Here is a 24171-nt window from a genome sequence, read left to right as displayed (position 1 = left end):
GGGGCGTTTCGTCTAGGCTTTTCTGGGACTAGTAAATCTGTAGCACATGACTCCCTAGCCGCGTTAGTTTAGCCCCAGTTCCCTATCAGCACGTCCCTTATCGCGGCGATGACCTCAACTTGGCACGTCCCCGGTACCATCAAGTCTCAAGCAACAGTTACTCGTCAGTGTTCATCTGCTCGTCGCCAAAACGATGTCTACATCGTTACCCCGGATTTTGTAGCGCGCTCTCCTTCTTTAACCGCACCGAGCTTCTTGCGGCCATGAACTCGCGTTCCACCACCTTCCACTCACCTGATTCCGGAATACTACAGTAGGGCTGCCTACATGTCCTCCACGAGACAATCCCCTCGTGGCCGCTCCACAATGCGATCTCGCCCAGTCCGATCGAACCGTACCCATGTTCAGTCATATAACGAAGAAAGCGGCCCGGATGAGCCGCTGGCCAACGAGCTTGAATCAGAACCGAGTCCCAGGCGCCTTTCGCTCTCCCTGCGACCCCGAGATTCGAGTCGCAATCCCGTATCTTATCGCGAAGACTCTAGTGACGATGACATAGATGATAGCCTGGATGGCTATCCGGACGTTGTGTTACCTACAGAAACTCCAGAGACTGCCGCACCTACCGAACAATCTACACCCACTCGTACCCGCCGTTCTCGAACCGTGAAGACAAGATCTCAGACACAGAAAACAAAAAGGACTCCAACTAAAAGACGACTGGAGCTTGGACGTCCCCTGAACAAGAGGAGGAAAGTCGAAGAAGAGAAAGACACACTTGTTGGTTCTGGAGTCGTCCCGCCGTGGCACACCCTCCCATACCACATCCTCTTTGATATATTCCTTCGCGCATCCTACCCTCTTATCAACGAAGGAGCAGCTAAGAGGAACTCTTCGGTGAGTTGGCTCGTCAATGTCGCTCTGTTGTGCCGCAGTTTCCACGAGCCTGCCCTAGCTGCGCTCTACCACTCTCCACCATTGATACCTGCCACAAAATCACATGGCCTGTTGAACCTTCTCGCAAGGCCTCAAGACCAGCTTTCCAACAATTATATCAATAAGATTCAGGAGCTGCATGTTGATGTCGAAACCATTCTGGTTTACAAAAGCGGCCCCACCCTGGGATACTTCGACTTGCCTAAATTACTTGAGTATACTCCTCAGGTGAAGATCTTGCGGCTGTACCATAATAATGACTTCGTTGTTGGGATCCCTTCCTGGCAAATTCCGCGGTCTAAGTGGGTCTACCCAGACAGCCTGTTTACCTCTATCAACTCGAGCTCCATCCGACTCTATAGCTGGGACTGGAACGCTCGTTTTATGGACACGCAAGCGTTGCTTCCACTCATGCTAGAAAGACACCGTGATCCGTCTTTCAAGAGTATCCAAGAACTCAAAATTTTGCACATTGCCGCGGAAGATGCTGATGGCGACGAGGTTGTTGGCATGCCCGATGACAGAGAACATGTCTTGTCCATGGCTCTCAACGAGTTGCCTCATTTACGACGCTTAGAGTTCCAAGAGTCTTCGATTTTGAACGACCATCTTTTCCCAAAGCTACCGCTCAACCTAAAATCTCTCTCCATCAATAACTGTGACGATGTAACAACGGCCAACTTTACCCAGTTTCTGGCATCTCATGGTCGCAGCCTGCGCGAATTGAGCCTCAGTCACAACCGCCACTTGAGCCTCTCTTTCATCACTGACCTTAAAGGGGCCTGTCGAAATCTAGAAAAGTTTGTCATGGATATCTCGATCTTCGACCATTCAAGCTATCACGATCTGGAGCCTCATTTCGAGCAATTACTCGCCCCATCCCAAGTGCCCACATGGCCTACAACCCTACGACACCTGGAGTTGATTCAACTACGCAGGTGGGATGAGAAAACAGCAGAAGCGTTCTTTGCTTCTCTCATTGAGGCTGCCCCCGAGTTATCCGACCTGCGAAGACTAATCATCAGCGCAATCCTGAAAACTGGATGGCGTGACCGTGCGTCGTTTCGCGAAAAATGGATTGGAAATTTAGAGCGGGCTTTTCTGCGTCACAGCTCACCTCCAAACCCAAGGCTTCGCACCCTTAGCCGGCCGACGCAGGAACCAGGCTCATCTCGAGTCAGCGGAACCGCAATTCCTGATGATAGCGCATCCCCATCAAAACGGAAAAGCGCGCGGCTCGCCAGTCTTAAACATTCGGATAGTGAAGACGCCCATAGCCCATCTCCACGAAGATCTCGGGTACATGACGGTGACAGTGACCACGATATACCTGCTATACAGGGGATGTGCGACGTGGTAGTCATTCGAATTGACAACCAACGACCTAGAGAGACCCAGTACAATGAAGGGGACTTTCTTGATGATGAAGTGAGTGGCGACGAAGACTGGAATGGTTACGATGACATTGGTGACGCAGGCCATTCGTATGCTTGGTGACAAGCTGATCCAAAAATTCTTTGCCCTCATATTCTTGGATTTTCACGGTGTAGTGGGCGGCTGATTGTTTTCTCATGAGTTATTACATGGAATTGGTGTTCGGGGCTGTACAAGACTGGTAGTGGTCATGGCGTTTCCCAGAGTGTCGTGTCTTCTCATAAGTCCCTGGAGCTATTGGTTGTTTACTTTTTCTTCTTTTTTTCTGTTTTCTTTCAAGAACCCATTATCTGGAAATAATCGACAGCCTACAGATGTCTTTGATTCAGGTTGGCGCAAGTTGTGCGTTTTACACAATCTACCACTCCGCTTATCTAGTAGCTCCAACAGTTGCGTTATCATGCCCATGGCCATCGCGTATGGCATTGAGCAAAAGGCCGTGTCAGCGGGTGCGATGCACGGGAGACCCGAGAGCCAGTCGTCAGACTATTGGATTTCGTCGACTAATCTTGCTGAGCGCCACAATAAATTAGTCTCAGACTACCAACTGGGAGTTGATGCCATTAGTCTCAATTTTCGAGGGAGGTTGCTGCTTGGCCATTCAGCTCACAACGCGGAATCCCATCAGCTCCACTGTTCTTCTGACATCCAACGACGATGTACCAGCAGGCTCTCCCAGTGGATTCTTACCCACCCGGCCCGCGTCCTGAACCGCATTGCTCCATAGCTGCATATTATTCCCGGCATTATCGCGGAACTGACGGCCTGCAGCTGTATAAATTGCGGCGGCCAACCCCGCATCGCATCCCATACCTTCAAGAGCTCGTGGTCTTTGGCAGAAAATCGCTTCCATCTCTGTTGAACACGTGGAAAACCAAGAAACTCACAGCCCGGAACCCTTTTCCGACTGTTATTCTTCTGCTAGGTCTATCGATTCTCCCTCACGTATACTAGACCACAAAGGTCAAGAAGCCTGATTGCGATGGCCGATTCTTCTCAACCGGCGCCAGCTTCGCCAGAGCCTACCAATGCGCCTCCAGCAGAAAGCGACGATCTGCTTGAGATTGTACAGCTCCGCTCTCTTTTCTCGCATCAAACCGGTCTGATCTTTCGTTGCCACAGGACTCAGATGTAAATTCGGATTATCAATCAGACTTGTAAGTGATGAGGCCCTTTCGCTGGCAAGTTATCAACAAAGCCTTGCATGCTAATGGATGCCATCTTTCTCTAGTGCGAGCGACACTACCTCCCTGAACTCGATGATAACCTCCTATCGATATGAGAACGGACGGCGATATCATGCCTACAAAGAGGGTGCATACTGGTATCTTTGGCCTTAAAAAATGGCCTTTCTCAGAACTGATACTGTTTACTCATTAGGGGCCCGAATGACGAGGAGCAGAATGAGCAGCTCGATATCGCGTATGCTAATTGCGGTCATCCCTTTTGGCTGACATTGACGACGATCCAGCCATCATATATTCACCCTACTCCTCGATAATCGGCTAGTGCTTGCACCGATTAAAAAGGGTATCCAGGTAAGACCGCCTGGTTTCTCAGCAAATGCGGCATATTAAGCCTGTGCAGAAAGTCCTCGATGTTGGAACAGGGACGGGTATCTGGGCCATGTGAGCAAAGACCTTCTTGCGCCCAGGGTCGCTACTAAAGAGACGTGTTAGAGACTTCGCAGATGAGTATCCTTCAGCAGAAGTTATCGGTACAGATCTATCGCCCATCCAGCCGAGCTTCGTGCCTCCCAACCTGCGATTCGAGATTGACGATGCGACGGAGACCTGGGTATATTCTCAAGAGTTCGACTTGGTGCACGTTCGATCTTTATACGGGGCTATTGCCGACTGGCCCGCTTTCTATCGCGAAGCTCTCAAGTACCTAGCCCTTCCTATGTCAACATATAAGTCCGTGCTACAAAGCTAATCCATGCCAGGACACTGCGGCCAGGTGGCTGGATCGATCAGTTAGAAATGTCCATACAGTTCCGCTCAGATGATGGCACGGTGACCGACGACCACATACTCTCTATTTGGTCAAAGACTTTCATTGAGGCCGGAGACAAGTTCGGCAAGACTTTTCAGATTGCGGAACGTGCCAAAGGCTACATGCAAGAAGCGGGATTTGCAAACGTCACTGAGCAGCGGTTCAAGCTACCCATCGGCTCGTGGAGCAAGGACAAGAAGCTCAAGAGACTCGGTATCTGGAATCAGGTGCATTGCGAAAGGTCCATTTCGGGTTGGGCAATGGCGCTGCTGACGAGAGTCATGGGGGTGAGTTATCAAGTGTTGCACAAAGAGGCACCGGCTGACGTTCTCTGATTGTTCCAGTGGAAATATGCGGAAGTGGAAGTGTTCCTGGCTAAGATGAGGAGTGGCCTGCGGGATCCAAATGTTCACGCTTATTTCAATGTGTAAGTGAGGGAGACGAGGTTATGGTGGGGTTTGGATCTGGTGACTGACAATTTCGTCTTGAAACAGAGTCGGTGTTTATGGGCAGAAGCCCACTGCATAGGGCCAATCTCTGGAAAGGAACTTTTCCAATATGATGGGTTCTCTTTGTATTTTTTAGGGGTTCACGATAGGTTCATTTCTAGGTTGTAGTAGGCGAGGATATTCATTTGACTGATGAGGATCATTCCTAGTACACCTGTGAGATGCAGGTCTACTACTACTTCACCAGCTGTGTAGGGTATGGTTTGGTCTTCCGGGGGCTGGAGAACAGAGGAAAGCAGCCTGAGGGACGCAGTATGTTCGTCTTTCATTGTGACCAAGCATCTTGGTACCACCAAGGACATTGCTCCCCATTCACCGTCTTCCTCCACACTTCGTATTCTTCCACGATCCTCTCTGTGGAGCGACTTCCAAACACTTCCATGGTTTTAACAGGCATTGTGGGATGAGCGAAGGATAGATATTCACCATTTTACTCTCTTCATTGAACTTGAGCCAGGCCTTATTGTTTCAGTTTTTGGTAAAGTTCTCTTTACCAAGACTATTGTCGAGTCTCATACCCAGTGTCACCAGGAACTGAGTGACGACTCGTCCCCTCGTCTGTGTTATTGCTCTTCTCTTTCCAACTTGGCTCTCGCTGTCCCTAATCCTCCACAAGGCCCTCCTACTCTCTTACTCTCTTACTTGCTTCCAACCCCTCTCCGCTACATCTCCCACTTGCTCTCACTCACTCTCAACTCCACTCCGCGCCATCTTACCTCCATACGCCAACGCTCAGAACCTCACTCATATAACTATCACACTCCGCCACAAGTTACACAACAAGACCACTCTCCAACCTACATCCAACAAGAACCGTCAGGATGCCTATGGTTTGGAATGATCAGGCGGATGCCAAGGTACATACACATTCTCTTCCCTCCTTCTTCATGGAACTGCAAAGCCCAAGCTAACCCTTCTCAGCTCCTCCTAGCAATCATCACCATGACCACTACCAAGCTCAATCATGCTGCTATAGCGGAATTCATGGGTCCTGGTACGTCAAGCCTCATTTAGACTCCCTTCCTTCCCCCTTCGCTGCTCTCAGTCCTGGAAACCGGCACATCTATCCCATAAATGATGATCTCATTGCTAACTTTGACTTCACCATATGTACAGAATGCACCGCCAGCGCAGTCCAGCATCGCATTCAGCGTGTCAAAGAGAAAGCCAAAAACGACCCTGCTCTCGGCAACAACGCGACAGAGGGGGGAACCCCAGAAAAAAAGAGGAGCAGGGTTAGGAAGAGCGCAGCCAGCACTGATGAGAATGCGCCTCCCGCTAACGACAACGAAGGCTCGGCCAAGTAGCCGAAGCGCACCCCGAAGAGAAATCGTAAGACGAAGGCTGGGAAGGAGTGTGTCAAGATGGAGGAGAACTTCAAAGTGGAAGACGACTTCAAAGTGGAAGAGAACGTCCTAAATGAGGATGGTTTAGATGATCCTTTTGCTTGAACCCGCCTTAGTTTTGGGCTTGGGCGCTTGTTGCTATCCCTCGCATGGCTGCTATTGGATGTCGTTGTCTTTTTACTGGATGTTACTTGCATTTGGCTTGGGTTCTCACATTCTCATCTGCTAGTCGTCTGATGAGCTGCGGGTTGATTTGCATCCATCAATAAGGAACACAAGCTGTTTTTAGGGGCAAGTATCCAGTTTGGAACCCTATTAGATCATATTATGCAGCCACTATCTCTTCTCAAAGCATATTAGAGTACAAATTGAACTATCCTGGGGTTGAAAACACAATCTCCCAACTATGCAAAGTCTTCATCCATATCAAAAGCCTGATCAGGAACATAACTCGAGGCGGAACTCTCCATATCATCATCACCTCCACCGGCCATATCCTCATCGTCAAGCGTATCCTCATAATTGACCATACCATAACGCATAGCACTCGGGCGACGAGCACGAGACTCGCGCTTGACAGGACTAGCCGCTAGATCAAGGGTACTACCAGCACGAACTTCAACAGCAAAATCAGTAGTAGCAGTGGTGCCGTCACCACCAACACCACCAGCCGGCACGCTGCCAGACCCAGCAGCCGAGGCAGCCTTCATGGCGTTGGGAAAAAGTACCCTGGCCACCTTCTTCTTCCCTTCCTTATTGATTGGAGGTGTAAATTCTTCGTCAAGCTCATACTCTCCATCCGCATCCTGATCAACATCCATCTTAGTCTTCATGGGGTCACCCTCCTCTTCGCCGTCACTTTCAACCTTTGTCTCTACCCGCTTTCTCTTGGCAGAGGGAGGAGTTGAGAACGGGGAGGCGGGCGCAGACACAGACTGGGCCTTGGCTCGTGGGTTGGCATGAGACGCACGAGGTGTAGATGCAGGACTACCCCGACCAACTCCCTTGCCGATACTGAAATGACCGCCGGTCTTCTCGCCTCCGGGGCTACCGCTTGCCGACGCAGTAGACTTGACCATGGCACGCATGCGGACTAGACGTTCTGTTATGGCGCGTGGGGTTGGTTTATCTTCGCCGGCGGCTGCTTATGTTAGTACAACCATGTTGGAAAGGGCAGGATATAGGGTTTTCGGAGAACTTGGATGGGAGAACTCACGCCATGCTTCAGCAATTCTCTTGGTGTCAACAGCGAGCTGGTGGGTTTCAAGAATTTTGAGGAGAAGCTGATTGCTAGGGTTAGATTGAACCTCTATAAAAGTGGATGGGGAGAATGGAGAACTTACGAGCTGGTCCTTCTCTGGTGTCCATCTCATGGGCATTGTTGCGGTTGTTTCGATATGGTTGGATAACAGTAGACAAAGAGGATTTTGTGTCTATGTGCTAAGATAGGAAGAACAGGTTTAAGGAAAAGTAAGGAGATCAAAGGAGAGTTAAGAGAGGAGGTTGCCTGGGGAAGGTGTCTTGGGAGACGTGTTACTGCCTTAAATATCCCCTCAACCCAATTCACCCTCTAATGCTCGCTCCGCGCGCGGTCACATTCACTAGCCTAGGCCAGGGAACAAGTAGCTGTCAAGGCTTTTAAGTGCCTAGTGGACGTATCTTTCCTTTTCCTTCCCTTCTCCCCTACGAGGACAGCCTTCTGAATTGGTTCGTCTTTCACTATCTTCTTCCACATCCTGGGCTGTTGGGATACAGCATCGCCTCTTCCTTTATCAAGCCCATTACCTTCTTTCCTGCAAGGCTCAAGTCTCAAGTCTGACTCTGCTGGTGTCTCTTAAAGCCAGGTGAACACGTCCTATCGGATCCAAGGATCCATAACATCATCCATCTCGAACCCCAAATCTCTAACCCGTCTACTTAGAACGAGACTTAGCCTAGGTTCTGTCTTACAACACCCATATACTACCGTCCGTTGCCCAGAATGGTCAACTGGAAATCTATTGAAAACCAACAACGCCTCGTGGCAACCCTTCTGGCAGCAAATCCAGGCCTAAAGGTACACATCTTTCCGGTCCCCAAGCCTCAGCACAATAATCTAACCCGGGACTCAGCTCGATTATCCCTGGATGGCTGCCATTTTTGGCCAGGGCGCGACGTATGATACCATTGAATATCAGTTCAGAAAATACCGCAGACAGGCAGAGGAGCTTAAAAGAGAGGCTGCAAGACAAGGAGTATCTTTGTCAGAAATTCCACGTGGACGTGCCTCTGCGCCTGTATCTACCTCGACCACTCCAAGGACTCCTAGGACTGGTGGCCGCGGTGGGGTTATTAAGCCTTCTTCATCAACTGGAAAAGGCAAGGGCTTGGGTCTGGCGAGCACTCCAACCAAGCGCCGATCTAAGAAGGATACGAGTGGAAGCTTGATTGAGGCAATATATGTCGATGACGACGATGACGACGATGATGATGACTGCTGTGGAGAAGAGGATTCTTCTGGCGTTAAGATCAAGAGCGAGGATACCAGTGGTTCGGTGCTTTCCAGCATTGAGCCATCGGTGTTTGGCCTGGCTGACCGTATCAAGACTGATCGCCAGAGCGAGGACCGCGACTTCAAAGTACACAGCGACAATTGTTCTACAGCGGCTTCTCGAGTTACTTCTCGTACTGTGAGTGAACAAATTAGGGCCCTTCAAAGGGACGTTGATGGAGATGAGGAGGTGGCAGCGACTCCAGTTTTCGACAGAACCACAAGGGAGGGTGCCCCAACCCGTTCGCTAAGTTTATCTCATGGAGTTGCCGGGTACGAGACTGATACTACCGATGGGGTTGCATAGGCTTGGTTAACTGGCGCTTCTGGTGAAGATCTCCTTTATGTTTGGTTGATTTCTGTGAAGAGATTTAAGAAAGCTTGATACAGGGCTTGGAGTGATATTTGGCATATAGCGGGATATTGGAGCTTTAAGCAGGCCTGTCGTTCCTCTCAAAGAGCCTCTAATCTGCTATATGGACTAACAAGCTTTTGTCTTTGTCATGTACCTAGAGAGGGCGTATAGTCTCTAACAAGTGGCTGACTCGGTTAAGTAGGCGAAGACCACTACCAAAGGACTAAAAAATCGCACCATTTCTCTTTCGCTCAGTATGAGCTCATTTAACGACAAATATCCAAGCCAGCCTCTATAAACAATCTAATCCAGAACACCGCCATTGAAAGCACAAACACTCTAGAACTAAACAGTATCGCACCCACAAATCAAGACACGGACCATCTATTCGACAGGCTTGATCGGCTCATGGACGATTTCCTCCTTCACGGTATCCACATCCATACCCTGCTTCCCAAAGATATTATCCTCCTCCTCAATCTTCACAGGCGTCCACGCAACGGGCGAGCAGCGTCCCTGGGTATACCCCATCGCCATCGGAGCGTGCATAGACATAGGCATAGACGAAGGCCCATACATGGCCAGCTTCGGAACAAGCTCCATCCTCCGATATGGCATCGGCGCCGGAAGCGGAGAGCCACAAGCACGCGAAACCGCCTGCATGGACATGGGCATAATCCGAGGTGACGGAACGTGTTGTGGGATATCCGCCAAGTTCGGAACATGCTGCGGGTATTGATCGGTCTCGATCTTCATGTATGGCTTCATCTCGCAGGGGCTAGGAGGCCGTTCCGTCTTGATCATTTGCAGAGGCTGCGGCGAGATTTCCTTCTGGAAGCAGCCCTTGCTACTAGATCCGGTGATGGTCTTTGACGTTTTGTTTGCGGCTCGCTTGCGAGGCGTGGAGGTTGTGCCTTCCATCTGGTTTTTGAAGCGGTGGTAACGCATGCGGGCCGCGTGGCCGTTGGAGATTTCGAGCTGCGAGGCGACGAGGCTCCAGTCAATCTGCTTTATTAGCAAGGTACAAGATGCTCAAGGCAGTGGTAAACTTACACCTTTGAGGTCGAGCTGTTTAAGGATGGTGTAGAGGAATTTGGCCGTCGGACTGTCTATCGGCATCGTCTTGCTGCGTCGGACGACAGTCGGCGTCGAGGTAGGAGGTTTTTCAGTCGACATCGTGGTGGAACTCTTCTACGGTGTCTGTAGGTATAGAGTTGGGTAGATAAAGTAACTGTAAGTGCTTGGGTAGATGGCAGGGTAATCTGGATTCATAAGATTGAAGAATTCCACACCTGGGTGCACAGCTCCCTATATATGCCATCTTCCGCAATGATGGCTGCCAATGAAGTGGTGAGTCAATAAGAGGAAATTATACTCTTAACAAAGGATGGAATAGAAAGTTCATGCCTGGAAATTCTTAATCCAATAAGAAAAAAGCTGGGAATGATGAAATACCACTACTAGTAGTGGTGGCAGCTGCTGGAAGCCTGCATGTCTTTGGACAACTCAAAGAATTTAGCACAGACCCACCATCATTATGAGTCCACTGCAATGAAGCTTCCTACTTAGTTAGTTTTTGAGACAGAGAAGATGATTTTTCTGGAAATTGTGGAAGATTCGCAAGAAGAGTAGGAAGCCGAACAGGTCACGTGGATATGCTTGACCTAATGGATGTTCAGCAGAAGTCTATGTTGCAGCAAGAGAATAAACCCAAGAAAAACTATCGTTCGTCTCTTCAGTAGATACCTAGGTAGTTCCGTCGTTCTGGTCTCAAGGAAACTGGCTACCCACATAGGTAGACTGCCGAACTTCTATCCCAGTCAGAAAAGAGACTTGGACAACTTCCATGAACTGAATGGCACAGATTATATCCTCCAAAGTCAGTCAATTTACCAGGCCTCCACCCCTTAATCTGAGATACATAACCTGAGTGCTGTATGTTGGCAACTTTGGAAGGCCTATCCAAACGAGAGTGCATGCAGGCTGAAGCCGATTGCTCAGAAATGTCTCACCCACCCACCCAAGACTCCATCTTCTTGAGGGACTGCGACCAGCTCATAAGACACCTTCACCGACGAAATGAGACGGCCTTTCCGGGGTGTAAGTTTATGGGTTGAACAAAAGTCTGATTACGTCTTTCTCTCCTACACTTTTCAGCGAGATGAAGAAGGCGGCCGAAAGAGCCCGTCCGGAAGATGCAAAGGCCGTTTTCGATGAGTCGACAGTTGGAAATTGCCTCACAAGAATTTTTCTTCTCTTTTTTATAAGTCGAGTTGATGTCTTAAGCCCAGCGCGCGTCCTCAGGTGACGCGGCATACGCAGAAATTCTGATAGCCACCCTGGACACGGATTAGCATGGTTTTCCTTCAACCATCTCGTCAGCCCTCTCCCCATCCCCGTCATGCATCGTCTTGCCACCCAACTAGCAGGCTTCCTAATATATTATGGCAAGACACAAGAAACAGTCAGCCGCCGCTGCCCCGGACGAGCAGACAGTCGCCTCAAAGCTTCGGCGCCCTGCAATCAAATGGGACCATCGAAAAGATAAATACCTGCTTCTTGCAGTCTTTGCACAGCAGAACACTCCAGCCCCCGATTACAAGCAGCTTGCAAATGCCCTAGGGAGCGAGACATATTCTCCGGTCGCCGTGAAGTATACGCACTCTCCCGCTCCCGGAGATTTTGCAAGCAACGTACTAACACTGATTTGTCTATCATGTAGGCGACGCCTCCTTACCCTCAAAGAAATGGCCGCGGCAGTCATAGAAGACCGCCACGATTGCAACGAAGAGACAGCGGCGGAGCAGAGTGCCACCGAGGACGATGATATTATTCTCGTAAAAGAGACAGCAGTGCAGGCTCCAAAAACCACAATAAACGGTCCGCCCACTCCCTCTTCCTCGCAGCGTCAAGCCCAGCCTCGAGTTCAACAAGTTGCCCCAAAAGCCAACACACGCCCTCCTCCTACCCAGCCCACAAACCAGAAGAATGGTCAGAACAGCCAGAACACTGCACCATTCAACAGGCAGATAATCAATCAGATGAACCACCCGCATAGCAGGACGCGGAGGTCGAGACGGAATCGAAAGACTGCAAATCAGCCTTCTCAGGTGAATACTACGCCAGTTCGGATACCTAGGACGTCTATCCCAACAGGTCCTGCGCATCGTTGGTCAGAGCAGCGTGTTCAGGGCATGAGTTGGGGTGCCGAAATCTTTGGAAGAACCCAAAGCAGCAGCTATTCCTCGGGTCGGGTTTCGAAAGTATATGCCGCCGGTCAACCACATACCAACATTGTGGTTAAACATGAAGGATTCCACAGGCGGCTTTAAGGTTATGCTTGGTGTGAGTAATGTATGTATGATCACAAGCATCTTTTTAGCTTGGATACTGGGGTCAACTCTGGGAGGAGGTGAGGAATCAAGAACCTATAATGTTCAGTCTAGTGAGTCCCTCGATGTATCAGTTTCGTCAGTGCTTAGGAGGTTCAGAAAGCCATTATGACCCAAATAAAATTGAGTGCTAGTCTTCCAGAACTATCGCGTAAGGTCCTACTAGCAATCCCATTCCATTTCCATCCTTTCCCCTAAAAGCGTTCTCGCTATCAAGAGGCTTCAAAAGACACACTTAGCCAAGCCGCTCTTATAAAGAAGAAGCTTTCCAGCTCGAAACTTAGGCTAGTTCCACCGACAACCCCCCTTTAAGAAGATATAACAGGTAGCGAAGAGTCGGGCAATGGACTCTGAAAGCATACTAGATCTTCTAAACACCTCTGGCCTATTGAGCATCAGTCTGTGATATGACTGGCGGACGGGGGATAGATAAACAGAAACGGTTGGGCTGAGTGACAAGATTGTTTGGTGTTTGGGATATTAGTCCGTGGAATAGTCCAATTATATATAGACCCTTTTTCAGACGAGAGCACATGAAGTTTATGTACCAATCAGACAATCACCTTGAGCTTTAGAATATTGGGACATATTTCACTTGATTACTGGAAGACTATAATCTTAATATCAATCAAGATCATTGTCGCCGGAGCCCTAGGCTCGGCGAGTATGGAAATGGTGGGTCAATCTACCCCACCACAGCCAGAATGATGCAACTCTTTTCTGACATGTGAGCCAAGCCCAACAGCTACCTCTCTATAGAAGATCTGAGCCTCAACATACCTCAACTTTCCGGATTCTACAAGCGCAATGTCTTTAGTTGCGGTAGGAGCATGTTATGTCGATACAATCCTAACGTGAATCAACTCCTTCACTGATGATCAAAACTAGTCCGCTAACAGCACCTGTGCAGCACACCTTATTACCCAGGCGAAGATGACAAACTACGTGCAACAAGCATCTCACGTCGACGGGGCGGCAACTGTCCAAACAGCCTAGAGGTTCTCCAGCAAATTATGGCCGAAAGTCCCTCAGACATACAAGTTCCTCTCAACCTTGTTGCCATTCTACCTGCGCGGACATCTGTCGCATCTCGGCAAATAAGAAGCGCGTTCGAGCCTCATGTATCTCTCGAGCATTGTATATATCGAGAGGAGTTTGAGGAGCCGGCTTCGAGTTATATCATCAAGAGTCAGGCATCTGGGAGTAGGACAATTGTCAATTACAATGAGCTTCCTGAGATGGCCCTAGAGGAGTTCGAAAGCATTGTTGATGGGCTGAGGAGTCCGGTCGGGTGGTTTCATTTTGAGGTTCGTTCCTCCCATCGTGCTATTGGCAGCTTTCTTGTTCATATGGCTCAAGAAACCGATTTCTAGGGCCGTATACCAGACGTGACCCTTGCATGTATACGTCATCTTCGAGATCGCTTCCCTAATACCAGGATTAGCGTGGAAGTCGAGAAACCTGGGCGTGACGGCCTTCAGGAACTTGCAATGGAGGCCGATATAGTTTTCTACTCAAAGACTTGGGCTCAGGTAAGCTCTTACCTCTCTATCTTGTGGCAGCTCACTAAGCTACGACAGAATAGTGGGTATAATTCTGCCGAAGAATGTCTTCAAGAACAGTCATCGCTGACGCGAAATGCGTATAACTCCCCTTCTTCCTCAAATAAATATAGATTAACCACTCGCTAGCTCACTGCTTTGCTGTACCTGGGGGCAAGATGGTGCTGTGGCCCTGGAGACCAGTACTGGAAACGTTGTACACAGTTCAGCATATACCCCACCCGGCTTTGAAGTGGTTGAGTATGTCACTGAATGAGACTGGGGACTACTCTTGATATCTGACTGACATCTCTTTAGTACTATTGGTGCCGGGGACACCTTTATCGCTGGCATGATGTACGGACTGATCTGCAAAGGAGATACCTGGGACCTTTCAAAGAAGTTGGGAATGGCAAATCGCCTCGCAGGAACGAAAGTTGCCCAAGAAGGGTTTTCAGGTCTTGGACGGGTGCTCAGAGAGTACTGCTAGGTTTGGAGCCACAACATATCATTGGTTCGCAGATTAGAGTACCTAGGTAGTTTATGTGCTCCAGAGTCCGCTGACCCGTGTTACTGCCACTCACGATCCAGGGCTCCAGGGCAGTACTGATTTTGTCCCTGGGTGGATCCATCCTCCGATAGAGTGTGCTCCAACTCCGATATAGTTTATCCATCTCGTCAGAATCTCAGCGGTCAGCGATCCTGGTTGTATGATCCAGAGCGGTGTGCTCCACTTGAAGGTGTAACATCGAGTTCGAGTTTAATCCGAGCACTTTGATTCCATAGGTAAATTGCATGTCTCAGAAATAATCCTCCCTTTGAATCCTTGTAAAACTCAAAAAGCGGAGAAAAGTAGACGTCGGGAATTTGGGACCGGACCAGACGCGCCAGGCAGGCTGATAATCGCCGGAGCTTATCGCCGCAACTTACATAATCACCGCCCAGCTCCGTAAAAAAAATTCTGGACCTCTTCCGCCCAACTAGAGTCCTCCAGATTATTTCACATGGCTTGACATTGCTTAAATCCACCTTTTTCTGTCTCTAATCGTCTTGCGCTCTTCGATATAGGTAGCTTATATTCGGGCTAGCTCTTCAGTCATGCAGGCTATACGCGACGACTCGAAAGACGCGGCGTTCAACGCCGTGTCTGAGAAGCCGATCGCTCCTCCGCAGATTCAACAAACGAACAGTTCATGGACACATTTGGTAGCTGGCGCGTGAGTACACCACTAATTTATTCATCGTTTTAGTCTACAAACTGACGGATCCCAGCGCTGGCGGCATGGCAACCGCCCTTCTCACATCCCCCCTCGACGTCCTCCGAACTCGTCTTCAATCTGACTTCTACCGCTCTCACCTCAAATCTACTGCCACCCTGCAACGAACTCGCCCCTCTCTTGCCCGTTCCTTCATTTTACACTTTAGCGAAACTTTCGAAATTCTCTTCTCCATTCACCGCGTTGAGGGCTGGCGCAGCCTCTTCCGCGGCCTCGGCCCCAGCCTTACAGGAGTTGTCCCGGCGACAGCAATCAAATTCTACGCATACGGGAATTGCAAGAGGCTATATCCAGAGTTACTGGGGATGGACAAGGATGCGACGAGCACTCATGCGCTGTCGGCCGCCACCGCGGGCGTTGTGACGGGGACAGCGACGAATCCGATTTGGCTGGTCAAGACGAGATTGCAGCTCGACCGGTCGCATGTCAATGCGGATGGATCGATTCGGCCGCAAATGTATCGGAATAGTCTCGACTGCGTGAAGCAGGTTATTCAGCAGGAGGGGGTCAAGGGGTTATATCGGGGGCTTATGGCGAGTTATCTCGGAGTTATTGAGACGACGCTGCATCTGGCCGCGTATGAGCGGATAAAGGTTATGGTTGCTCGGCATAATGAGAAGAAGGGCAAGGCCCAGTCGAGCGAGGTGACGCAGGGGCTCATTCTGAGCGGTGCCGCTGGAGTCTCGAAGCTGATTGCTGTTCTGATTGCTTACCCTCACGAGGTACGTCGCTTTTTCCTCCATTTCTGTCGCCTCCCTGAACACGAATTCAGGTTGCTAACTGATTCCTCAACAGGTCCTCCGAACCCGCCTCCGACAAGCTCCCATGGCCGACGGCCGTCAGAAATACACCGGCGTGATGCAATGTCTGCGATTAATGGTCAAGGAAGAGGGCTTCGTCGCGCTATACGGAGGATTGACCGCTCATATGATCCGCACGGTTCCTTCGGCGGCAATCACACTGGGAACGTATGAGCTGGTGTTGAAGCTGCTAAGTGGCCATTCCTCATGATAGATCATGATAAGGGCGGCGAGCAGAAAACGATAAACTGTATATTATGACTGTAACATTATTATGTACTTATAGACGGGGCAATAATTAGATGGGCTAGTAATAATAGATACCCTTTTGGATAATCTGCGTGCGCTCTCGGTTTTGTGCCAGTGGTTTCGAATGGTCGTTCCGTATCTAGTCCTCGTCCACGAGTGTTGAGATAACGTGAAAAATAGCGGGAACAAATTGTAAGCCCTTTATTACGCCCGAGAAATCGTTTAACATGCGTACTACTACTACGTAGCTATGTATCAACTCCACAATATAACGATAAGATAACTCAGTTACTCCGCAATCCCAAGTTCCCGCTCCGAGATTGCAGCTCGAAACTCTCCTATGTCATCGCCTCTCTCATTCATCACCCACTCCAGTGTATCGCCAAACGTCTCGCCATTATCCCGGAACCAGTCCCCTAGCGAAAGCACAAATGTCTCGACCTGCTCCTTGAGCAGGCAGTGTTCGCGTAACCACAGAACCTGGCCGGGATCAAGCTTCATCATATCCTGTACAATGTAGTAGTGCGGTATTTCATCGCCCCACCCTTCCGAGCCAGGCTCGTGGAATATGTCGTTCCGGAAACGCGATCGATATTTTGCAGAGTTGGAGAAATTGGTAGAGTGGGTTGTATGGAAGTATTGTTCTGTCGAATTAGGGTTCGGATCGATGAACCCATATGGGGTGAGACCGCTCTGGGCCATAGGGTAATTTAGATGGATGTTGAAGGTTAGCTGGTGGTTGCTCTCAGGGTACCGATTCCGGAACTTTCGCTGGATGGTCCCATTGCTTGGACAAATGTGGTTTTGGACGATATCGCCAATGACCAAGCGGACGTCTTCAATCTCTGCCAACTCAGCGGTCGACCAGTTATGCAGGAGCTGCGCGCGTTCCGCGACCGTATTCCGCAGATGACGACTATAGCGATCGTAGTCTCGCGTGTGAAAAGCGCGATGATAAAGCCAAAGGCGAAAAATCGCACGGCGGAGACGGAAGCGCTCCTTGTCGCTGAGCGAACGCCTATTCTCAAAGTCGAGCTTCCACTTCTTGACAGGGTAGATCGTCTCCCACTTCTGGGCGACTCTGCCAATCTGTACGACTTGTCTGAGGAGAGGTGCTGTGAGTGGTGCTGTGCGGAAAATATGGGCTGGCTGGCTTGTATTATGCGTCACGATTTGTATAATGTCGTCAACGGGACCGAACTCCATTTCCGAAACGTCCATCATGATCTGGAGCTTGTTCGATCGATTGAAGACGTCGCGAAACCGGCGACACGCTGACGCGAGGTTTAGAATATCGGTAATCGTATCGCATGACTGGAAGATATGAAGCAAAAGCTCCGTAGCTAGATAGTGGAAGGACATGTTTTCAGGAGTGCTGTATCCGTCAGTTATCGCAATCAGACACTTTGCTTGATCATCCGCAACTTACCTAGTAGCTTGTTTAGTTATGGGATTGTTTAATCTTTGGGTGCAAAGAACAGGGCGTCGGATTTTGATTAGATATAAGAATGAGCAATCGCTCAAGCAATGTTGTGATGGCAGTAAGCTCTCTGCGGTCGCGAGAGGTATGACTCTTAAGTTGCAACCCCACCCTTGGGGCTGTTCACATCGAGAAGGGACTGAATCATGATACGTGTGTTGGATGTGATAATAGAAAGGTGAGCAAAAGCTCCCTGTAGCCGCATAGGGCTCGATGGTGAAGAGAATGCCATGGTGGCTGGATCAGTTGAGGTCAGGAGCTTTGACTCGTTCAAGCTTCTTATACTTGGACGCGACCGCTTATCTAATCGACAGCGCAATTGGCTAGAGCAAGTACTACCAGGACCGGCAGGGAAAATAGATGTAGGATGTATGCACTATATGCATCAGAACTTTTTATTATGTATACCACTCCAGACGCCGCTGACAAGACCGTAGATGAAAATCCTTCACAAATGCATCCTTCGAGGATATCAAGTCTAAGAGTACACCAAGCATGAAAGATGGAAAAGTCATAATCACCCGAAAAGCGTCCGGGTATCGAGTGCACCGGGTTTCCGCTCACCCAAGCCCATCTCCAAATTCGACCGTTTCGAGATACGCTCTGTCTGTACGTCTCTCCGCTTGGCATACCGCGCAGCCTTGTTGATCCGGATATCGCGACGGACCTGGTTCGGGCTCACATACTCCTTGTTCTCGTAGATGACAGGACCGCCGAAGCTTCCTTCCAGAATGACGATGGGTGTCAGGACAAATCGAGGGCCAATTTCGACGAGGGACAGCTCCGGTCCGTCCTTGCTCTTGTGCGCAGGCTTGGCCTCTTCCTCTTCCCCGTCGCCCTTCTTCTTTCCTCCGTTCTCCGACTCACGGATTTCGTAGACCCGAATCCAAATCTTGCCGTCGACGCCATAAATTCCAATAACACGATCAATGAAAGGCTTCATTCCCTTAACGCCACGCTTAGGTACGCAGAAAACATTTCGAAGCATCTCCCTGATCAATCCGCGGTACTCGTTTCCTGGCTTGGCCATGACTGGGCCTTGTTCATCAAACGACTTGTCGAAGACCACAATACCCCGACCGCCCTTCAGGCAGTTGCCGGCAAAACCAGTGTTCAGCTCGGCCATTGTGTGAAGGTTGCTCACGTGGAACTTGACGGTAGGGCCGTTCGGTGGCCGCGAAAGCCACAGGTACAAATCTTGACCGTTCTTCTTGGCCTCGAGGAAGAAAATCACGTTGCACGAGTGGAGGTCGGCGAGAGAGTTCAGGAGCAGATTGTAACCGGCGGCCTTCTTCTTTGAGTCCAACTTGCTTTCCTTGTGAGTGTGAGGGAGCAATGAGGTAAGATCGGCGAGGAGGTGTCGGTGTCTAGAAATCAGATAGTCAGCTACCCTGAACTTCTATCGTCGCAACAGGAGCGCACATACCGAGATGTGATGCCTCGCGACGTAAGCATAAGAACACGAGTCTTGGGCATGAGTCCAGCAGCGAGCTGTTTCTTCGCGGTTTCCACGGCATCTTCATCTTCGTCCTCATCACTATCGCTTGTATCGTCGGCGTCGGCTAGAAGCTCCTCCATCATAACATCTTCCTCATCCTGATCCTGCTGCTTCGCGAGCTCGCGCGCTTGCTTCTTTGAGACTGTCTTGTAAACGGAAGCCATGTTGAGTTAAACTCCGAAAGTCGTAGAATGATTCCGTATTGTTGCTCGTCGGCGAAAATAAAAAGTTGGCTTGCCGGCAGAACGAGATTTTTTAGTGGTTCACCGCCTCCCCAACTTTATCTGGCAGGTGGGTCCACCTTCCTAATCGGGAACACATCTATATGCCAGGTTCTGGCTTATACCATACCCAAGGTAGAGAACCAACACCAATTGAGGATGCTTGATGAGACTATAGCCTGGAGGTATGGTGAGAGCACGCCTGGCCTGTTTCCGTGGGTATATGTACGATAGGCAGGCGCGACCGCGTCCCTCGCTCCTTCCTCCGATGAGGGCTGGCACTCAGACTCAAATAAAGAAGGAACGACCCAGCCTTGAAAGGGTGCTTTCCTATCTGGAGAAAGAAGAGAAATAGGATGGTATGACCCATAGCCTTGGGGTTCCATTGATATGGCAGGAGCGATTGGCACGCTGTCCCTTATCCGCATGGATAAGTTAGGGCTCGCCACTTTCCCAATGACTTATCCGCCTTAACAAGCAGACCTGTCTTAGAAGATGATGCGGATTAGTTATTTTCGCTTAGCTATCAGGTCGTCAACATAATTCGCATCGCGACTTTCCTGGACAGGGGGTCAAATTGACCAAAATATATTGTTAAAAACCGATTGCCAAGTTCAGGTTAGGACACAGGAATGCGCCCTTCGGAGCACCTAAAATCAATCAACCCCGCTAGCTAGGATGGTCATCTCTCAATCATCAATAATGCGAGTGCAACACTCTCTCCTCTTTTCTCCTCACTGGAATGCTGATCTTGACTCGATTATCCTTGCACGTGCCCCGCGTCTCACAACATAGACTGGGATACTCCAGATCTTCCTTAGCACTTTGTAAGTCGCAACTGACAATGTTCTTTCAATAATGCTTCTTTCCAGGCTTCTTCTGATTACCTTTTTCTTAGGAGTTGGAGCTCAGGAAACTCCCAACTCAGATAACCTCGACTACATAAACCCCCTCATTGGCTCTACGAGCGGTGGAAACGTCTTCGCCGGGGCCTCTCTCCCATACGGTCTAGCAAAAGCCGTCGCAGACGTAGATGGCCAGAACACGGGCGGGTTTTCAACAGATGGAAGCCGCGTGACGGGGTTCTCAGCTCTTCATGACTCTGGCACGGGAGGGAATCCATCCCTAGGAAACTTTCCTCTCTTTCCACAAGTCTGTCCCGATAGTGAGGATGTCAATACTTGTGACTTCCCAAAGAGTGCTCGGGCAACAGGCTACATCAATGACTCGGTCGTTGCGAGGCCGGGGTATTTTGGCCTGACTCTAGAAAGCGGGATAGAAGCGGACATGACCGTTTCTGAAAGAGCGGCCTTGTTCCGATTTACTTTCCCTTCGAGTGCCGGCTCGGGAAATGCAAGTCCGCTGATACTGCTCGATCTGACGGATCTCTGGGATAGTCGGCAAAATGCCTCTATCGCCATTGACCCGGAAAACGGGAGGATACTGGCCAACGGGACGTTCCTCCCCTCATTTGGTTCTGGGTCATACAGATCATACACCTGTGTGGACTTCTACGGAGCAGATATTCGCGATGGTGGAGTGTGGGTGAACGACCGTGCAGGTACAGAGACGCAAGATTTGTATGTGAAGAGGGGGTTCAACCTGTTTTACCTGCAGGCTGGTGGATTCTTAAGGTTTAGAAGGTTATTCGATGAGGATATGACAGTGGCTGCGAGAGTTGGCGTTAGCTACATAAGCAGCCAACAGGCCTGTGAGAACGCAGAGAGGGGGATTCCGAACCCCTTGAATGATTTTGAACGATTGCGGACTGGCGCGGAGGGTGCATGGAGAGAAAGGTTAAGCCCTATCTCTATCAAATCTGGTGGAGCTGATGTGGAGCTGGAGAGGAGCTTCTGGAGTGGTATCTATCGAAACATGCTGAGCCCGCAGGATATGACAGGAGAGAATCCACTTTGGGAGAGCAAAGAGCCGTATTTTGATTCCTTCTATTGGTGAGCTTGAACTTGGGTTGTGACTATGAGTCGAGGATGATCTACTAATAGTGTCTAGCATATGGGACTCATTCCGTGTACAGCACCCACTTCTAACCATCATTGACCCCGAGACTCAGTCCCAAATGGTTCGCAGTCTTCTAGATACGTACAGGCATGAAGGCTGGCTGCCAGACTGCCGTATGAGTCTATGTAAAGGCTGGACTCAGGGCGGCTCAAACGCTGACGTTGTTCTCGCGGATGCGTATGTTAAGAACCTCACGGGGATTGACTGGGGTCTCGCCTACGAAGCCATGGTCAATGATGCTGAGAACGAGCCATTGGAATGGTCATATGAGGGCCGTGGCGGGCTTCAGAGCTGGAAGCGTCTGAACTATATCCCATATCTCGACTTTGATTATCTAGGCTTTGGAACAAACTCCCGAAGTATCTCGCGAACGGTCGAGTACTCATACAACGACTTCTGCGTATCAACTGTCGGAAGAGGACTGAAGAAAGACGGGTACACAACCTACCTCTCCCGCGCAGATAACTGGAAGAACCTGTTCAGGAACGACCAGACATCTTTCATCAACGGTACAGATACAGGATTTGTCGGTTTCTTCCAGCCGAGATACCTGAACGGAACATGGGGCTACCAGGACCCCATCGCCTGCAGCGCCCTTGCTTCGTGGTGCTCACTTACAAGCAACCCATCAGAAACATTTGAGTCGAGCGTCTGGGAGTACCAATTGTCTGTCCCCAACAACCTGCCTAAATTCTTTGTCGTCTCTACCAATTACTAACAATAAAACTAGCTACGTCCCCCACGACATGTCCTCCCTAATCACCACACTCGGCGGCGACGATGCCTTCATCTCCCGCCTCGACTTCTTCCACGACTCCGGCCTCGCAGACCTAGGCAACGAGCCTGTATTCCTAACAGTATACCAGTACCATTACGCGGGCCGCCCAGGCCTATCCTCAAAGCGCGTTCATGGCTACATTCCTTCACGCTTCAATACATCAACCTCGGGGCTTCCAGGTAACGACGACTCCGGCGCAATGGGTGCATTTACCGCGTTCTCAATGATGGGACTGTTCCCCAACCCGGGGCAGAATGTATATCTTATCACAGCGCCATTTTTCGAAGAGATTTCTATCACGCATCCGCAGACGAATCAGACGGCCGTGATTAGGAGCGTTAACTTCGATCCGGCTTATAACCGGATATATATCCAGAGTGTCACGCTGAATGGCCAGGCCTATACAAGGAATTGGATTAGCCATGAGTTCTTTACGGAGGGCTGGACGTTGGAGTTGGTTCTCGGTGAGGAGGAAAGTGGATGGGGAAGAGCTGTAGAGGATAGGCCGCCGAGCTTGTCGACGGATCTGGGGAGGGATTTGATGATAGATAGGGGTGGCTATGGTGAGGCTGGTGCCAATATTCTGTCATAGAGGTATATTTTGCGCAGTAAAGAGGATACATACGACCCTCTGTCCTCAAGCTGAAAGGTGTAGAAACAGGGTTGAATACCACATGCACTTGAATCCCATCTATGCCTTCGTGCAAGAACTTATGGACTGATGAAGCACCTTATCAGGTGCCTGCTCTGAGACATTAATCACACGTTGAACAAGATAATTAATGAAGAGTTTTGTAAAGTATATGACAAAGTATATAGAGTTTCAATCCAGATGAGAACTGATTTCAACATATCAGTCATAGATATCATGAAAAGGCCGACCTGTACTAGTACTCCAGGTATCTAGTCATGCATTTGCTCTGGAATTTTTCTCAACATACATTAAGATTGAAATAACAAGGGCAACAAGGACACGGGTGATCGCACGCAGCCGTAGAGACTCCAATTCCTTCTTGTTCTTTTGAGCGTACCCCCGACCAACCTGAAACAACCAAGCTATAATAGTCAATCCCCACTGGAGATATAACAGCACAACGAGGACCGTCTTCAAGGATGACCGCTCTTCATTCTCACTCGCTAGGCTCGGTGAGCCCACACGGCTAAAAAGAAGCATGGGCCCAACCAGCAAACCAGCGCGGCGAAAGCAGAATTGACGCCCGTAGGCTGTTGATGTGCCATATGTGATTCCCTTGAGCATGTGGTCGAAGTGTATGATTCCCAGCATGCCACGAAGCAGCCCAGAGATTGTGGTGCAATTGCTAAAGGGGTCAAAGTCGGTGAACAGCGAGAATATCATTGGTATCAGAAGACCATTTGGGTGCTCGTATGACCAGTCTGTTCGCGGGACTTTGCTAGTATTATCATCTAGGATTCTTCGAAAGAGATTGAAGCGCAGGGCTTGGCAGTTATAGGTTATTAAATCATAGTTCGGGGATATTTGTATCAGTTCATCGCCTGGCGGGAGAAAATCAGTGAGCTACCATGAGTACTATGGAGATTGATTAGGCTCACCACATTGGACAATTTCGTCATGGTTGAAAAACGTCGATCCGACTTGGGTACGAGACAAAACCATTTTCCCTCTATCTTTAGAACCGTTGAGCTTTCGAGGGGGTCTCTGAAGCTCAATGGAATCGTCCAGCCCTCCTGATCGCTTGAGTTCATAAAGGACCCCGTCGACCTCTAATGCATGGTGGCATACAAGGTCCCATGGAGTCCAAAGAAGAGCCGTCTGCATGTTTCGGCCCATG

The 24171-nt window shown here is 49.7% G+C and overlaps 12 protein-coding genes across 12 annotated transcripts; 9 read left to right on the top strand and 3 right to left on the bottom strand.

Moving 5' to 3' along the window:
- The first annotated feature begins 115 nt into the window (after positions 1–115).
- On the top strand, positions 116–2914 carry BJX68DRAFT_233787 (uncharacterized protein). Its single transcript, XM_071039667.1, has one exon. It carries the CDS (start codon positions 328–330, stop codon positions 2431–2433), a length of 2106 nt encoding a protein of 701 aa, XP_070900667.1. The 5' UTR covers positions 116–327; the 3' UTR covers positions 2434–2914.
- On the top strand, positions 2560–2949 carry BJX68DRAFT_49025 (uncharacterized protein). Its single transcript, XM_071049262.1, has one exon. It carries the CDS (start codon positions 2685–2687, stop codon positions 2901–2903), a length of 219 nt encoding a protein of 72 aa, XP_070900666.1. The 5' UTR covers positions 2560–2684; the 3' UTR covers positions 2904–2949.
- A 129-nt stretch (positions 2950–3078) lies between these two features.
- Positions 3079–5093, top strand: BJX68DRAFT_233781 (class I SAM-dependent methyltransferase). Its single transcript, XM_071039666.1, has 10 exons — positions 3079–3436; positions 3493–3527; positions 3602–3694; positions 3751–3792; positions 3842–3908; positions 3958–3998; positions 4050–4256; positions 4316–4652; positions 4710–4792; positions 4860–5093. Exons 1-10 carry the CDS (start codon positions 3353–3355, stop codon positions 4891–4893), a joined length of 1023 nt encoding a protein of 340 aa, XP_070900665.1. The 5' UTR covers positions 3079–3352; the 3' UTR covers positions 4894–5093.
- Positions 5094–5695: 602 nt separating this feature from the next.
- Positions 5696–6181, top strand: BJX68DRAFT_265262 (uncharacterized protein; the record flags this gene model as incomplete). Its single annotated transcript, XM_071045205.1, has 3 exons — positions 5696–5731; positions 5796–5868; positions 5991–6181. The coding sequence occupies 3 exons, from the start codon at positions 5696–5698 to the stop codon at positions 6179–6181; spliced, it is 300 nt and encodes a 99-aa protein (XP_070900664.1).
- A 443-nt stretch (positions 6182–6624) lies between these two features.
- On the bottom strand, positions 6625–7599 carry BJX68DRAFT_265261 (uncharacterized protein; the record flags this gene model as incomplete). Its single annotated transcript, XM_071045204.1, has 3 exons — positions 6625–7361; positions 7437–7503; positions 7564–7599. The coding sequence occupies 3 exons, from the start codon at positions 7597–7599 to the stop codon at positions 6625–6627; spliced, it is 840 nt and encodes a 279-aa protein (XP_070900663.1).
- A 602-nt stretch (positions 7600–8201) lies between these two features.
- BJX68DRAFT_265260 (uncharacterized protein) lies at positions 8202–9057 on the top strand (the record flags this gene model as incomplete). Its single annotated transcript, XM_071045203.1, has 2 exons — positions 8202–8276; positions 8332–9057. 2 exons carry the CDS (start codon positions 8202–8204, stop codon positions 9055–9057), a joined length of 801 nt encoding a protein of 266 aa, XP_070900662.1.
- Positions 9058–9489: 432 nt separating this feature from the next.
- Positions 9490–10281, bottom strand: BJX68DRAFT_265259 (uncharacterized protein; the record flags this gene model as incomplete). The annotated part of the gene is made up of 2 exons (XM_071045202.1): positions 9490–10110; positions 10159–10281. 2 exons carry the CDS (start codon positions 10279–10281, stop codon positions 9490–9492), a joined length of 744 nt encoding a protein of 247 aa, XP_070900661.1.
- A 1268-nt stretch (positions 10282–11549) lies between these two features.
- Positions 11550–12437, top strand: BJX68DRAFT_265258 (uncharacterized protein; the record flags this gene model as incomplete). The annotated part of the gene is made up of 2 exons (XM_071045201.1): positions 11550–11758; positions 11828–12437. The coding sequence occupies 2 exons, from the start codon at positions 11550–11552 to the stop codon at positions 12435–12437; spliced, it is 819 nt and encodes a 272-aa protein (XP_070900660.1).
- A 796-nt stretch (positions 12438–13233) lies between these two features.
- BJX68DRAFT_233780 (ketohexokinase) lies at positions 13234–14890 on the top strand. Its single transcript, XM_071039665.1, has 6 exons — positions 13234–13351; positions 13408–13804; positions 13871–14029; positions 14078–14139; positions 14189–14299; positions 14357–14890. Exons 1-6 carry the CDS (start codon positions 13305–13307, stop codon positions 14526–14528), a joined length of 948 nt encoding a protein of 315 aa, XP_070900659.1. The 5' UTR covers positions 13234–13304; the 3' UTR covers positions 14529–14890.
- Positions 14891–15012: 122 nt separating this feature from the next.
- BJX68DRAFT_48974 (putative mitochondrial carrier protein (Rim2)) lies at positions 15013–16489 on the top strand. The gene is made up of 3 exons (XM_071049261.1): positions 15013–15255; positions 15311–16037; positions 16111–16489. The coding sequence occupies exons 1-3, from the start codon at positions 15137–15139 to the stop codon at positions 16324–16326; spliced, it is 1062 nt and encodes a 353-aa protein (XP_070900658.1). The 5' UTR covers positions 15013–15136; the 3' UTR covers positions 16327–16489.
- On the bottom strand, positions 16472–19506 carry BJX68DRAFT_274864 (Brix domain-containing protein; the record flags this gene model as incomplete). The annotated part of the gene is made up of 4 exons (XM_071047740.1): positions 16472–17768; positions 17951–18119; positions 18366–19211; positions 19271–19506. The coding sequence occupies 4 exons, from the start codon at positions 19504–19506 to the stop codon at positions 16653–16655; spliced, it is 2367 nt and encodes a 788-aa protein (XP_070900657.1). The 3' UTR covers positions 16472–16652.
- A 911-nt stretch (positions 19507–20417) lies between these two features.
- Positions 20418–22952, top strand: BJX68DRAFT_274862 (GH92 family glycosyl hydrolase; the record flags this gene model as incomplete). The annotated part of the gene is made up of 3 exons (XM_071047739.1): positions 20418–21515; positions 21574–22248; positions 22313–22952. The coding sequence occupies exons 1-3, from the start codon at positions 20422–20424 to the stop codon at positions 22950–22952; spliced, it is 2409 nt and encodes an 802-aa protein (XP_070900656.1). The 5' UTR covers positions 20418–20421.
- Positions 22953–24171: the final 1219 nt, after the last annotated feature.

This window comes from Aspergillus pseudodeflectus (genome assembly GCF_044049435.1).
Source record: "Aspergillus pseudodeflectus strain CBS 756.74 chromosome Unknown BJX68scaffold_14, whole genome shotgun sequence".
Classification (NCBI taxonomy): Eukaryota; Fungi; Ascomycota; class Eurotiomycetes; order Eurotiales; family Aspergillaceae; genus Aspergillus; species Aspergillus pseudodeflectus.
Note: the sequence above shows the minus strand (reverse complement) of the source record. Positions and strands in the feature narration are given on the sequence as shown.

Bases quoted from the DNA above. Each gene is read 5' to 3' on its own strand.
- BJX68DRAFT_48974 (XM_071049261.1), top strand. From the start codon at position 15,137: ATGCAGGCTATACGCGACGACTCGAAAGACGCGGCGTTCAACGCCGTG. The intron at 15,256-15,310 runs GTGAGTACACCA...GACGGATCCCAG, and splicing joins ACACATTTGGTAGCTGGCGC to CGCTGGCGGCATGGCAACCG. The intron at 16,038-16,110 runs GTACGTCGCTTT...ATTCCTCAACAG, and splicing joins TGATTGCTTACCCTCACGAG to GTCCTCCGAACCCGCCTCCG.
- BJX68DRAFT_233787 (XM_071039667.1), top strand. From the start codon at position 328: ATGTCCTCCACGAGACAATCCCCTCGTGGCCGCTCCACAATGCGATCT.
- BJX68DRAFT_233781 (XM_071039666.1), top strand. From the start codon at position 3,353: ATGGCCGATTCTTCTCAACCGGCGCCAGCTTCGCCAGAGCCTACCAAT. The intron at 3,528-3,601 runs GTAAGTGATGAG...ATCTTTCTCTAG, and splicing joins TCGGATTATCAATCAGACTT to TGCGAGCGACACTACCTCCC. The intron at 3,909-3,957 runs GTAAGACCGCCT...AAGCCTGTGCAG, and splicing joins CGATTAAAAAGGGTATCCAG to AAAGTCCTCGATGTTGGAAC.
- BJX68DRAFT_233780 (XM_071039665.1), top strand. From the start codon at position 13,305: ATGTCTTTAGTTGCGGTAGGAGCATGTTATGTCGATACAATCCTAAC. The intron at 13,352-13,407 runs GTGAATCAACTC...GCACCTGTGCAG, and splicing joins TATGTCGATACAATCCTAAC to CACACCTTATTACCCAGGCG. The intron at 14,030-14,077 runs GTAAGCTCTTAC...AAGCTACGACAG, and splicing joins ACTCAAAGACTTGGGCTCAG to AATAGTGGGTATAATTCTGC.
- BJX68DRAFT_49025 (XM_071049262.1), top strand. From the start codon at position 2,685: ATGTCTTTGATTCAGGTTGGCGCAAGTTGTGCGTTTTACACAATCTAC.